This window comes from Pinus tabuliformis, chromosome 4_1 (assembly GCF_031772625.1).
Source record: "Pinus tabuliformis cultivar Carrire ecotype Pingquan chromosome 4_1, CPIR1, whole genome shotgun sequence".
Classification (NCBI taxonomy): domain Eukaryota; kingdom Viridiplantae; phylum Streptophyta; class Pinopsida; order Pinales; family Pinaceae; genus Pinus; species Pinus tabuliformis.
The window spans coordinates 435,077,476-435,093,002 of record NC_142303.1 but is presented as its reverse complement, the minus strand read 5'-3'; the positions used below and the strand labels follow the sequence as shown (position 1 = coordinate 435,093,002).

Here is a 15,527-nt window from a genome sequence, read left to right as displayed (position 1 = left end):
AGAGAAATTTGGGCTTGTCTCTTACTCAAGCCTGGAATACTAGGATTCATCTTTGTCATATCCTCATCGGTCCTGGGTCAGTGGTCATTCAATACGCTTCTTCAAGTATAACGATAAGTATTCTCTTACATTGAGAATGTCTGAAGATCGTTTGAGACGAAACGGTAATGGATCTTGCAATTATCAAAACATTCCTTTTTCTCCATCTTGGAATGATCATGAAAATAAGTGGATGGAAATGGAGGGCGCGACCCCTCTTTTCCATTGTTCATAATCTGCATAAATGGAAAGGAAATCGCCACAAATAAGAACCAGATATGAGATAAATAAAAAAAACATTATCTCTTGTGGACTAAGACGTGTACCCACGTCACAAGTTGCCTCAAAATCAATCACAACGAAGTACTGAAAATCTTGGAGTTGAAGTTCCTAGTCATTCCCTTGAGGATGCAGTTTGAAGGGTAGTTGCAGTTCCGGGGCATTCCCTTGAGGTTGCAGTTTAAAAGGTACATTCTGAAGACTGCTTCCTGGTGGCACCATGTAGTCCCAATTCCTTTGACTAATAAGTCCCTGCTTCAATGTATGTGTTGGGTACGTATGAAAACTGAAAGCTTGTGGAAAGTACACAGGGGCATCTGGTACACTCATAGACATTGCCTTTATACAACCTTCATTGAAAGGTAGTACATATCCATGGGGATTTAGTACACTGTCAAAATCTGGTATGCCACATGATAACAAATCTCTCTCACTCTTTATTACTATGCAAACTCCAACAGTGCCATAAAAGTTAAAACCTACAATTCTATTTGGTGACCACATTATAGGAACCTCGTGGTTCCTTATAATTTGTTCTGCATTATCATGTAGAAAAAGTTAGAACACATCAGTCAGGAAAACAATTATTTAATACTGTATATTCCTAAGTCTAACCTAGTGACCTATCATATCTTTATGTTTAGGCTTGTAGATGGGAGTTTGGGTATCACATCCTTTTGATTTTTGTTAGTCTGCTTCTGTGGGCTGTTTTACATTCTCAACTTTGGATTTTGAAGGTGTTTTTTGGGCAATTCTGGCTTTCCTCAGAGTGGTACTCGGTCTGGCAATTAGAGAAATTTGGGCTTGTCTCTTACTCAAGCCTGGAAGACTTTGACTTATCCTTTTATATTTGTTTGCTCAAGGGATTCCTTTTGGATGTTTGCCATGTATACTCCATTAGGGAAATTCTGGGAGCTTTGGGATATGGATTACCAGGAAGTTCCGTAAATGCACAAAGTTTTGTGAAGGCATGAAGACTTCATTAACAGCAATAGGACATCTATATTCTTGGTAACATCTAAGGCCCATGAAAAATGAGCACCAATGAATTAGAATAAAATGGCTATTAGATAAAAATAAAAACAATACAACCCAGAATCTCACAAAAGAAATAATAAAAAGAATTTGACTCTTGCAATACTTGCCAACTTCTGTTTGCCATTTTGACTGTAAATGAAGATTATAGAAATGCTCAGAACCACTTATGTTGCATGCTTCAAGACATCCTAAATTAAAACCTAGGTTAACAAAGAAAATCCTCCATAAGCTGCATACATATGATAAGTCAGTGCTCCAAGTACTCTGGATGTAACAAATTTAAGGATGTTCAATTTGAACTAGTGATTTTTGGCAAATTTTTAAAGTTGTGAGTGATCTAATTATAAATTACAATTTACTTGCATCAAAGCAAAGGAAACAAATTAAACAAAACTGAAAACCTGCAGCATTGTACATTAGATGCAAAGAGGTACACCTTAAAAATCAAATAACTACAAAGCTTTAAATAGTCTACAGTAAAACGGCATGCATCTTAAGCTCCGTTTTTTTCACAGATTCCAACCCATTCACCCTCCATCCTCTACAACTTTCATCATAGCACTCTGCTACTTTCCTCATATAACATGAAACAGAGAAACGACGAGACAACACACGTAACACACATAACATATATAACACACATAAGACATATAACATGAAACAGAGAAATAACGAGACAACACAACACAATGGAAGCGCTTCCAGAACACACACAAAAACCAGAACAGAGACAGAGAAGCCGAAGGAGAATAAGCAGAGCTGTATGTAGGTTCACGGACGTATATATGCCCGTCGCATCTCTTCTCAGTCTACTCTCATTTCCAACAACCCTACTACTTTCTTTCTTAAAAGTTCCAAAAGATCTCCAATCTTCCCATCTCAATCTAGCACCCTATGCTATTTTTCCATAGACGGATAACCTGTAATAATACAATAAATATTCAAATTACACCGTGAAGAAATTAAATGAAAAAACATTAAAATTATTCAAATTACACCTCTAGGAAATTAAATAAAAAACATCGACATAGGAAATGATATCCATCGTCCAGTAAATTTAATTCAGTTTAATTAACTTAATTCATATTAATATAAATAATTAATTAAAGTGAGAAATCTAAAAATTTCAGAATAAACCATACAATTATAGAAAAAAATTGATCTATCGCCGTACCATACCATATATGTTAGCACCAAGGGAGCAGAAATGGAAAAGAAAGAAATGCAAATATTAGATTAAATGACAGCACAACTCGCTTCCTCCATTACATCAAACAGCATTCAAGAAGAAAAAAAGCATTCCCTTACCCCACCAAATTATATTGTAAAGAATTTAGTCAAAATAACTCCTCTGCTTCGGAAATCGCTTCTTAATGCCTTCCATATTTTCTCAATTCTTCCGCTCTGATTTCATAGTTGATATCTGACATGAATTCCTCCTCCACACATGGCATTTTCTTACATTTCCCGTGGAAAATTCAAAACCCCAGCCAGCTTCTTCACCATGGGAGGAAGCAAAGAGAGGTAGAATCGAACCACCAGACCAGTTAGCGAGGCCACCACACAATTAAATCCGGAAGCCGGGAGGCCATCCAGAGGCTTCATTGGAAAATCTCATCAGAAATTCGCCCTCAACATCGCTGTCTAGTACAAATTTAACACATAAAATACTTCTTTCATGGTTACCCTCTTTTATCAGAGACAGGACAGGGAAGCTGCGCTTCTCACCTTTCATTCATCGTTGCCCTCTTTCTCACCTCGAAGGATGAAACGTGTGAAATCGAGAAGCCCTGTAATGGTCCTGCCACAAAAATCCCAAGTGAAGCTGCGGCCACAAATCGGTATAAAATGCAATCCGCCGCAGTAGCCCCTCCTCCAATTTAAGCCAATCGAACGGTTACATAGATGTAGGTTCCAGAACTTACTGGAGACGAACAGGAGCATACAGGCAAAGACGTGCGAGGGATTAAGAAATGTAAAGGTTAAGAGGTATAGAGATATGCTTTTACCGACACAGAGATATGATATCGCCCTAAACTGTGAGATATGGCGATTTGCATGCTGGCAAGATACCATATACCATGCGCGACCAAATGCCAGATGCTATGCGCGGGGAGGGGGAGGGATAATGAATCGAACCCTCGAATCAAACGGCTAATATCAATTCCATCATCTAACAACGAAATCAAGGGCGCATGAAGGTACAGAGTGGCACTCGAGGGGAGTTCTTCCCAGAGGAACGCCTTACGGCGTAACCAGAGCTTACTGGAGACGAACAGGAGGATACAAGCAAAGACGTGCGAGGGATTAAGAAATGTAAAGGTTAAGAGGTACACAGATATGCTTTTACCGACACAGAGATATGATATCGCCCTAAACTGTGAGATATGGCGATTTTGTTGCCAACTGTGAGATATGGCGATTTGCATGCTGGCCAGATACCATATGCCATGCGCGGCCAAATGCCAGATGCTATGCGCGGGGAGGGGGAGGGATAATGAATCGAACCCTCGAATCAAACGGCTAATATCAATTCCATCGTCTAACAACGAAATCAAGGGCGCAGGAAGGTACAGAGTGGCACTAGAGGGGAGTTCTTCCCAGAGGAACGCCTTAGGGCGTAAATATTAAATTAATTAATTTTAAATTTCATATAATATATTTTAAAACTAAAAATATATATATTATAATTTTATTATAAAATTAACAATAAATACACTCATTACCCTGTATTGTAAGACTCAACAAATTATGTGAAAAAGTACACTATCATATCATATATTATTATTAAAAAAAAACCACACCATATTATTACTTATACCATATGACCATTAAATATTAAACCTTTAACATATTTCTTTACCTGAAAGGCTTCGGAATCTTAATTCTTAAGACCATCCAAGTCACGTGATTCAGCCGTAATCCCTATTCCCAGCCGACGACTTGTGCAGGAATTTTAAAAGGCGTTGTCGTTCTCTAATGGTGCTACACATTCACTTGATCCAGATTGGTTGCTGGTAAAATAAATTTAATAAATTTTAAAAAGTCAAAATGTTAAAAGTATTTGAATAGTTTTTATAGTAAAAATTGAAAAATTAAAATAATTTTTCCATAGTTGAAATAGATTCAACATTATTAAAAATTTCTATAGCACTTTTAAATTTTATAGTTGAAATAGATTCAACATTATTAAAAATTTCTATATTTCTATAGCACTTGAAATTTTATAATTGAAATAGATTCAACATTATTAAAAATTTCTATAGGACTTAAAATCTTGAAATTTTTTATAGTTGAAATAGATTCAACGCTATTAAAAATCCCTACAGCACTTGCTCCAGCTGAAATTTTCAAAAATTTCATTATTTTCATAATTTTTTTTAAAGTACACTCTTTTAAAATAATTTTTCTTGAAAAGCTGCCGCTCGACAGTATCGAATTGTCACATTCAGGACTTGGATATCTCTCCACATTATTACAAACAAGTATTCAAAAGTTCCACAAATCGGGGGTGTCGATGATGTTGTCCATCTGCTGCTCCTGCCAAGTAGTGGGATTAAGATCCAAAGCCTATGCATCGTCAATTGATGGCATTCTCTCCAAATTCAGGCCGAGGCCGCCATCGATGCCATCGGATTCCTCGAACAAACGTTCCCAGAAATCCGCCGCAGCCGACATTGACGTCGATACGGTCTCGACCATCGCCGTATTATCGATATTATTCGGAAGGGGTGGACTCAGAGGGAGTTGATGCATTGCATATTTGGCCGCGGCAGCCTGAATCTGCTGCCGGGAAAGGGAAGACGCAGAGGGAATGTCGGGCACAGAATTGGGGAAATTGGATTTGGCGTTGGGGCCTCTCAGACAATACACTGCGGCGTCGTAGGCGCGGGCGACCTGCTCGGCAGTGGGGTATGAGCCGAGGCATAACTTCTGTCGAGATTTGGGCATTCGAGTTTCTGATACCCAGCTCCCCCATTTTCGCAATCGGACTCCCTTAAATTGCTGCAAATTTTTCCGGCGATCTTTTTCTCCTATAACATGGGCTTGGTCATGTTCCTGCGGGGAGAATTTTTCCATATTTCGCGAACCAGAAGAAGCTCTGCGGTAGCTGGAGACGGGCTGGACCTCGCCGGAAGTTAGTGAGTTCAAATACAAATAAATGGAATTGAGATATGGAAGTGACTATATATATAGCAGTGAAGGCCAGCAAGTGGAATGCAGTAACCGCGTGGATCTCTCTACTCAACGGAATATTTGACATGACAAAGAATTGCATTCGATATTCGAAGGAAGACCATCGATTTCACTTTTGAAAATGTGAACAGAATGTCAGATTATCGGCAGACAGCGGTCGTCAGTTTGGGCAATGGATCATGTCGTTGTCACGCGTCTTAAAAAGAGTAACACACTGAGAAGTGATCGTTACTGTGCATTCTTAATGGTAGCCGCCTGCACGCGGCAAGGTAAGTAGAGACTCTACAATCTTCGTTTATCACAAGTTTTTAATGCCAAATTCCGTACAGGAGGATTCAAAGAGTAAACGTCTCGAAGATCCTGCGTTGTCCCCGAACGGTTCGGATGGGATTTGTATATGTTCAACCCGTCGACGCAATTCTTGACAAAAGGTTAAATTAGGTTTATTAATATACACTTTAATAATAAATTGTTATATTAAAAAACCCTCCAACTATTATCGAAATCAGTGGATGAATATGTAATCAAAAGCAGTGGAAAACTCAGTATAAGAGCGTATTAGTAATGGCCCTAGTCTAACTAGACTGCCTTTTTGTGAATATGTAATCAAAAGCAATTGAAAAGCAATTGAAAACTCAGTATAAGAGAGTATTCGTAATGGCACTAGTTTAACGAGGCGGCTTCTTCTTTTCTTTCTTCCTTCTTTTCTTCTTCTTTTTTTTCCAGGACCCATATATATATATAATAAAAATACTAAAGTTATATAATAAATAGAGCATATATATAAGTTTTTTTAAAAATATGCCAGGTAAGAATTGTGATGTGGGAAGGGGTTGTTACAATTTCGAGTTGAAAATGGTCCATGGAGTCGAAAAATCGAAGTTGTAGTATGGATTTGCTTAGATGTGCCACGAGCGTCCGCGTTCAGAGAAAGGTGACTTGGGTGGAACGTTCGGTTATGTGTGACCCGTCGTTGGCTAAAGGTGACTCGAGGGTAGCAATCGGTTATGTGCGACAGATGGCCGAGCACATTGTGATGAGTGGGCGCTTGCTCGATGAGACAAGTGACCAATGTGCGATGGTCAACTCGATGGGAAAGTGATGTGCGATGGGCAACCGATGTGCAATGGGCAAGTCATGTACGCTGGCTGACCCGTGAATAGGCAGAACGCTTCATGAATAGGGGTGTCATTTGGCAGATCGGTTGCACGCATTTGTGGATGCGCCGACCCATGGATAGCACCAACTGACGTGTCCACTGGAGAAAAGTGTTCAACGAAAGGTCGTATAGTTGCCGAAGAGTTGATGGAGTTCAACCATCGACCAAGCAACTCGTTCAACACTTGAACAGTGCGAAGAAGAGCAAGGGAAGGAAATCGAAGGGCAAAGGCAGAAGCGGGGCGTGGGTCGGGTAAAGGATCGCAGAGGTTCTAGTTTCGGCAGACAATAGTTCGACGAGTTTTGTGCATGCCGCAACAAGGGCGCAGGTAGGTTGGGTGTCGTCACACTATGGTTGGGCGATGTGCCTGCACGATGGGAAGAACTGGGGCCTTGTACACAGACTGTAATTTAGGTAGAATTGACAGAAGTGTCGCACGCAGGGTGTGAACTCGGGCATAATCGATAGAGTGTCGCATGACAATTTTCGCAGCATGTAATTTGGGGTTTCTAGCAAAGCACAAGCAGTGAAATGCGGAGGATGGTAGTGGTAGTGCAACAGGCACAAGCTCTTCGGCCGATGCACGACCCCCGGGTGACTTGGGAAAACTGTGTAGGGAAACTTTGGGTAGCAACAAGATTTTGCAAAACTTGTAATTTGTAAAGTATTTGCAAATTTATACATTATTGGGTAGACTTAACAGGGAGTTTCCCCTCCCATAAATGCGTGTAATTGTGTTAGGATGATGGTTTTATTCATTTGCATATAATTGAAGATAATTGAAGAAGATAAATGAATGAATGTTATTTCTGCTGCATTATGAACAATTGAAGAAATTTGACTAAGTGTTGAGTAGGTGTAATGACCCCAGAAGATGTAAATGTGAAATTTTACTATGGTAAAGAAACAGTATGGTAATTATTGTTTGATGTTAACTTTGATAAACTACTTTATTGAGTAATTTAAAATATTTTTTCTTGAAATGCTGGCAGCCTCTGGGAGGTGGATTTCAAAGAAAGAGATCAGTTGTAATAACTGATTGAAACTGCCCTCCCAAACACGAAAAGTCCTGGTGGTAGGGAGGAATTTCTGTGCTGTTGGGACAGACAGAAGGAACTCTTTGGAAAAAAAGAGGAAAGAGGAAAATTGGTTAAGTCTGGTGAGGACCAGATAACCAAGCACGTGGTGCACAAATCTTGTTGAGGGCTGAAGACCTGCAAGATGGCTCGGGGGGAGAATCCAGTCATGTAGACGGATCTCATGGTTGGGTGGTAGAGCAGACTTGCTTGCAGAAGAATTCATTAAAGTATTCCTGTACGACTCTGGCGAACCAGGTACGAATTCAAACTGCAGAGAAACTGAATGAAAATATGTATAGAATGCACAGAGGACTCATGTAGTCGGAAGATGACTGTGTGTTCTATCTCTTTAATTACTGCTATGATGATAAATGTAGTTAACAGGTGGTAGTTAACTTAAAAACCAGACCATCATGAAAATATTGCAGTTAAACGGGAGGTAGTTTAACTTAAATACCAGAATACCAGAAGAATCTTATAGTTGAACAGAGGGTAGTTCAATTTAGATAACAGACCATTAACCGACAATTATATTAAAGAACAATCAGAGATATAGGAACAGTCCCTGGTAAAGCAAAAGTGAACGGTGAAAACAAGCAGCCAAAACATAATCCAGTTATTCATGTAAGTGTGAGTAACATCATAAAACAATGAGCCAGGCAAGGATTGCCAGCCAACAAATCTTTATCATAACATAACATCGATGGAAAGGGAAGAATTATTCGAATACATGTAACAGTTGACTATCGGAATCAACATATCTTTCGGAAAAAGAAAGGAGCAAACCCTGCAACCATAAGCAAACAAGCCGTGGAAACGATAGCCGAGTTACAGTCAACAGAGAAATTCTATACATGTAAACCGCTTGCAAATTAAGATATTAAGCAGTGTCGTAGGGTTAGCAACCCAGAGAACGCGTTAACACAGCCGCGAGTCCGGCTGTGAGGAAACCATCTCCGGAGTAAAACTATATTAAACAAAGGGAAAACTGTACATGTTTACACATAACCCTTACCGGGAATACATCTAACCTCTGCGAAACAAATAGTAATTCAGGCACTGTCACATTAACGAACGAAAACATCGATTATCGAATCATGCAAAAATATTCAGAGGATTATAATCCCGTCTATCTCAAATACAGATAACACGATGTAGGTAAGCCTGAGGACTCCTGTCGTCGCAGTAATGCAGCGGAGTCATAGTCAGAGGCAAAGAACCACTCATAACAATGAAACCGGGAATCGTATCATTAACATTCAGAATGCAAATAACCCAGAAACGAACTCAGACTGAGCAAATAACTTCGAATGTATTTTTCTTGGAAATAGAAAACTCAGAGATTAAACCCTGATAAACGTAACATTCGTGTTTATAACTGGAACACATGAAAATGTACAGGCCGATTCTGCCAACAATGAGTTCGGCACATAGCTAGCTCAAATACATATGAAAATAAAATATATACAGAGACAATGGTGCCCTAGACCCCGCATCGGGTAGAAAAGCCCAAATCTAAGTCACTGTTAAGTAAAATGAAACATGCAATATTCACTGTCTATTATAATATGCTGGAACCGTCATGGCTTTAAGCCTGATCGCCAAAAACCATATCCATGGGGAGAACCCTCTTCAGCATGAAAACAAAAGGAAACCCGCGACAGGGGTCTGGACTGCAGCATGCACCAAATGGAAACATTAGGGTCGAAGGAGCTTTAGAGCTCTTCCCCCAGATGAGAACACCAAATTAAAGAGCAACCATACCTGCAAATGTCGAAGCAGTCGAGGCGCTGCGGACACCCAGTTAAGAGACTCGCACAGAGCCACCTGCATGCGCTACCATAACAGGGAGAAATTAGTATGGGCCTTTCAACAGATAAACGAACGGACCAATTTAGCCCCTGTGTGCGGATAATCAAATAGAAAATCGAAACCGTAGTAAATAATCATGCAGACGGAGGTAAACAATACCTGCGAGAGACTCCGAAGGGTGTACCATGGCATCCGAGAGAGCAATAAGACTCGATCCAGGGTCTGAGGAGACGAAGTGAGAGCGCCGGGTGAAACAAATGAGCCTCGGCGTGCAGCTGGGGGTTTAAGTATTAACCCAAAGCCCTTTGGCTCATCCCAGCCCTCCGATCTAAACAATGGATCTCGGCCGTCGATGCTGCGCGGGAGATTGGAGCGGGGAGGACGAGAAGACAGAGCCCGAGGTGTCACATGGACCCGCAGGTAAGTCAAGCCACCTGTCAAGGCATGAGCCCTTGCCATAAAAGCCTCCAATGACTCGGCGCCGGCAAAGGCAGCTGCCGGACCAAAGAACTCCGCGCCCATTAACATAGAACAAGTACTGAGGGTTGGCAAGGCAACGTTAAACCACACATTACCACCGTCATAACTCGAATACCGAGCAGTGCATATAGTTGATGCATTATATATATAAAGTCTATGCGATATATTTGATACATGATATATGTATAATGTCTGTGCGGTATAATTAATGCAGGTTATATATAATCTCTATGCGATAAAAACTTAGACCATGGAATATGAATTGACATTCAGCCTTATAATAGGAAGAGACCATATGGTTGAGAGTTACCATGCACATGTGTGTCTCGAATATTTACTTAGTTAATTTTTTTTTTTATGTATATTGTCATGAGAGTGTGACAAATTGGTATCAGAGCCCAGTTTCAACACTGTGGCCTCAGAAATGTCATGTTTCACTGTGCAGAAGATTACACCATGCATCTGTATAGAAAAATTTAATAAATCATTTAACTGCTGTTTCTGTTATACCTTAGGGTGAGATACAGGAATTTAACAGCTAACAGATAAGCTAGGAAAAGAAGCGTGATGCAAGGAGACGGCAGCACCCCTCGGGAAAACCCAGAACTGTGGGTACAGTTGGGCGAGGAAACACGGAGTACCAATCTCGCAATACTGGAAACTGTTCAGGAGTTGAAAAATGAGATGGCACGTCTACGGGAAGACAACGCGCGCTTGACGGTGGAACAGGAGAGAATTTTGAAGAGTTTGACGGTGGAACAGGAAAGAATTTTGAAGAGTTTGTCGGACAGGCAGAACCCACCCATATCTAATCCCAGCGCGGAGCAGCAGAAGATAACAGAAGAGCAGGACTATCAGGTTGGACCTGAAAATTCGAGAGATAAGGAGGACCATTCTGATAATGTACCAGAACAGCAAACTTCAAAACGTCAGAGGATGGAGCTGCAGGGAGAATTTCGAAAAATTAAACCTCCACATTTTGATGGAGAACAGGAAGAAGCGGCTGAAGCATGGCTAATAAATATGAATAAATATTTTCAGCTGTATGAGTATGATCATAACCTGAAGGCGCGACTGGCCATTTTCCAGTTACAGGGTAAAGCGACCCTGTGGTGGGAGGAAATCAAGATTGTCAAGGGGGTGAGTGAACGGACCATCACATGGGAGAAGTTTCAGAGATACTTCAAAGAAAGATACCTGACTGAGCGCTTCTACGATGAAAAGGCAAGAGAATTCCATGATTTAAGACTGGGGCAGCAGACTATGGACGAATTCATTAATCGTTTCACTTCCCTGCTACGTTATGTACCCTATATTAAGGAGGAAAAAGCCAAAGTGCAAAGGTTTGTGAGTAGCTTACCCTCATACATAAGAGAGAGGATTGAGTTTGACAATCCCAGGACCATGGATGAGGCTATCCGCAAAGCAAGGATCTGCTACCAGCAGAATAAACAGAAGGGGGATGCCTCAAATAAGAGATGGAATGAAAGAAGGAGTAGTCGGATTGTTGGAAATAGCAAAGGAGGTCGCAGTATTGGGGGTAAGGGAGCTGGTAAAGGATTAAACAGCAGAACTGTAGCAAAAAGTGTGCCCCGAGCAAGGCCAACAGGTGAAACTAGAGTAAGCGAACAGCCTGTTAGGCCAGAAGGTGAAGGAATGACCAGACCTCCAGTTCAATGCTGGGGCTGTGGAGGACCTCACTATGTTAAAAACTGCCCACAGCGAAAGGGTACGGATCAGATATCCCAGATTCATGAAGCATCAACTGTTGGGGATGTGGCACGTAATGTACCAAGGATTAACGTAGCCTTGGATGATCGCCAAGCGGAATACCAGCCGACGATGGTGGAGTTTGAAGGTAAAATCTCAAACCTTTCTATAGTTGTTCTCATTGATCCAGGAGCTACTTTAAGTTATATTAGCCCAAAGATAGTAGAACAGTGTAAGTTACAATCTGAAAAATTCAGAAATCCATGGTTGGTCCAACTAGCTACAGGAGCCAAGAGACGAGTCTTGGCAAAAATAAATAATTGCTCTTTAACCGTAGCAGGGCAGCCAATAGTTGTGGATTTGAACGTATTACCTTTGGGTTCATACGACATCCTGATTGGGATGGATTGGCTGGAGAAACACTGGTCATTAATAAACTGCAAGACTAAAACCATCTACTATAAGAATGATCTTGGTGAGCAGCAAGAATTGCAAGGGATCCAGCATCCTGTATGGATCCGACCCATTACAGCATCTCAATTAGCTAAATGTATCAAAAAGAAATGTCAGATTTATGCTGTTCAGGTGGGCTACGCAGATTAGAAGAACAAAACCGCTATGCTGGACAATATTCCAGTGGTGCAAGAATTTGCAGATGTTTTTCCAGAGGAAGTACCGGGATTACCACCTAAAAGAGATGTGGACTTTACCATCGAACTGACCTCGGGGGCAGCACCTGTGTCACGAGCACCATACCGAATGAGTGTACCAGAATTAACAGAATTGAAAATGCAACTGCAGGAGCTGCTAGACAAAAATTACATACGTCCCAGTGTATCACCCTGGGGAGCCCCAGTGTTATTTGTCAAGAAGAAAGACGGAACACTTCGGATGTGTATTGATTATCGTCAGCTGAATAAGCTCACGATCAAGAACAAATACCCTTTTCCCCAGATTGATGAACTGTTCGATCAAGTGAAGGGGGCAACGGTGTTTTCTAAGATCGATTTGCGGTCTGGTTACCATCAGATTAGAATTAAAGAGGAGGATATCGCTAAGACAGCTTTCAGAACACGGTATGGACATTACGAGTTTGTGGTGCTACCTTTCGGCCTGACCAATGCACCTGCTACCTTTATGTGTTTGATGAACAGTGTGTTTCACAGGTTCTTGGATAAGTTTGTGTTGATATTTATCGATGACATTCTGATCTACTCCCGATCAAGGGAGGAGCATGAGGAACATCTTAGAATAGTGTTACAAACGCTGCGAGAACATCAATTATATGCTAAGTTTAGTAAGTGTGATTTCTTCCGGGAAGAGATACAATACTTAGGCCATATAATCACCAAGGAGGGGATTGCAGTGGACCCTGAAAAAATAAGGACTATAATGGAATGGCCCATACCAAAGGACGTGGCAGATATTAGGTCCTTTATGGGGCTAGCTGGCTATTATAGGAGGTTCGTGGAAGGATTTTCAAGGGTAGCATACCCTATCACCTCCTTACAAAAGAAAGGAAGGGTATTCAAATGGACCTCAGAGTGCCAGCGGAGCTTTGAGCAGCTTAAACACTTACTCACCACCGCACCCATTTTGAGCATAGCTGATCCTAACAAGGATTACGTAGTCTGTACTGACGCAAGTAAAGAGGGTGTGGGAGGAGTGCTGATGCAGGAAGGAAGAGTAATTGCATACGAGTCAAGGAAACTAAAGGAGCATGAGGAGAAATACTCTGCCTACGACTTGGAGTTGGCAGCCGTTATTCATGCACTGAAGATGTGGCGACATTACCTCTTGGGAAGAAAGTTTCTGTTGTTGACAGACCATCATAGTCTAACAAATTATTTCGGCCAACCCACCTTAAATACGAGGCAAGCTTGTTGGGCAGACTTCCTAAGTGGCTTTGATTTTGAAATTAAACATCTAAAAGGAAAGGAGAACCGGGTAGCTAACGCGTTGAGTCGGAAGGTGCAGTGCTTATGCAAAATTTCGGTCAGTAGATGGCAGAGTACCCTACTCGAAAAGATTAAGTTGGCAGCTGATCAGGATGCTATTTATCAGCAAATTAAACAGCAGGTACAACAACTTCCTGATAGGGAAACACCACAGGGATATGAGTTAGATGATGCCGGAATGCTGTACTTTAATAAAAGGCTGTACGTACCCGATGAAGATAGTCTTAGAAAACTGATTCTAGACGAGTTTCACGTCAGCCACTACACTGGGCATCCAGGTTACCAAAAAATGGTCACCGCACTTCGGAAGGAATACTATTGGCCAAAAATGAAGAAGGATGTAGCTGAATATCTGGCGCGATGCCTGGAATGTCAGCAGATTAAGACGGAGCATTTGCATCCAGCAGGGCTGTTACAACCCTTACCCATTCCAGAATGGAAATGGGAAACTATTTCCATGGACTTTATAACCGGGTTGCCTCGAACGAAGAAAAATAATGATTCCATTATGGTGGTAGTGGATAAGTTAAGTAAGGCAGCACACTTCATACCTGTACAATCCACGTATAAGGCTGTGCAAATTGCTCATATCTTCATGCAAAATGTGTTCAAATTGCATGGACTTCCGAAGGTAATAATTTCTGATCGTGATGTTAAGTTCACATCAACTTTCTGGAGGACATTGTTTGCTGAACTGGGAACACAGCTGAACTTTAGTACAGCCTATCATCCCCAGACCGATGGTCAAACGGAACGGGTAAACCAGGTAGTGGAAGACATGCTGAGAGCATGTGTTATGATGAAACCAACCCAATGGGAGGAGTACCTCCACTTGGTTGAATTCGCATATAATAATGGGTATCACTCGTCAACACAGCTAAGTCCCTTTGAGGTCCTGTATGGGCGAAAGTGCCGCACACCTTCAAGTTGGGGTGGACCTGAGGATAGGTTAAGATTTGGCCCGGAAATGCTCAAGGAAATGGAAGACATGGTGAAAAAGGTGCGTACCAACTTAAAGGCCGCCCAGGACAGACAGAAAAGTTTTGCAGACCGGAAGAGAAGGTTCAAAGAATTCCAGGTCGGAGACCATGTTTTTGTAAGAATACAAACCAGAAGGAGTACCTTGCAGTGGACTGGGTGTGCCAAACTTGCCCCTCGCTATTTTGGACCCTTCCAAATCCTGGCGAGAGTGGGGCCAGTAGCTTATCAACTCGCCCTGCCAAGTCATATTAAGATCCACAATGTTTTTCACGTATCTGTACTAAAAAAATACGTCTACGATCCTAAACATGTGATCCAATGGCAGGATGTTCGGGTAAGAATTAATCTGGTCGTTCTAGTTAAGCTTTGTCCTCAAACAAGGAAATAACTAGATCTGTTGCTGTTTGCAGGTCGAGCCGGAAGGCGAGGTTCTGGTCGAACCACTGAACATTCTCGACCGGAGAGAGGTGCGACTGCGGAAGCGGGTTATTTTCCAAGCTAAAGTGCAGTGGCAGCACTATGGGCCTGAAGAGGCCACTTGGGAGGATGAGGAACTCCTTAAAGAAGCTTACCCGAATTTGTTTAAGGGAGACAGACATCGGGACGATGTCCAATCACAGGAGGGGGAGATGTAATGACCCCAGAAGATGTAAATGTGAAATTTTACTATGGTAAAAAAACAGTATGGTAGTTATTGTTTGATGTTAACTTTGATAAACTACTTTATTGAGTAATTTAAAATATTTTTCTTGAAATGCTGGCAGCCTCTGGGAGGTGGATTTCAAAGAAAGAGAT

The 15,527-nt window shown here is 41.4% G+C and overlaps 1 protein-coding gene and 1 long non-coding RNA gene across 2 annotated transcripts; both read right to left on the bottom strand.

The window, feature by feature from the left end:
* Positions 1 to 2,155: 2,155 nt before the first annotated feature.
* Positions 2,156 to 3,191, bottom strand: LOC149176167 (uncharacterized). Its single transcript, XR_016258619.1, has 2 exons — positions 2,665 to 3,191; positions 2,156 to 2,276 (listed from the first exon to the last, which is right to left on the bottom strand). It is a non-coding gene; the product is annotated as an uncharacterized LOC149176167 (long non-coding RNA).
* A 1,735-nt stretch (positions 3,192 to 4,926) lies between these two features.
* LOC149176166 (ethylene-responsive transcription factor ERF016-like) lies at positions 4,927 to 5,436 on the bottom strand. The gene has a single exon (XM_089421365.1). The coding sequence runs from the start codon at positions 5,434 to 5,436 to the stop codon at positions 4,927 to 4,929; it is 510 nt and encodes a 169-aa protein (XP_089277491.1).
* Between the last annotated feature and the right edge of the window lie 10,091 nt (positions 5,437 to 15,527).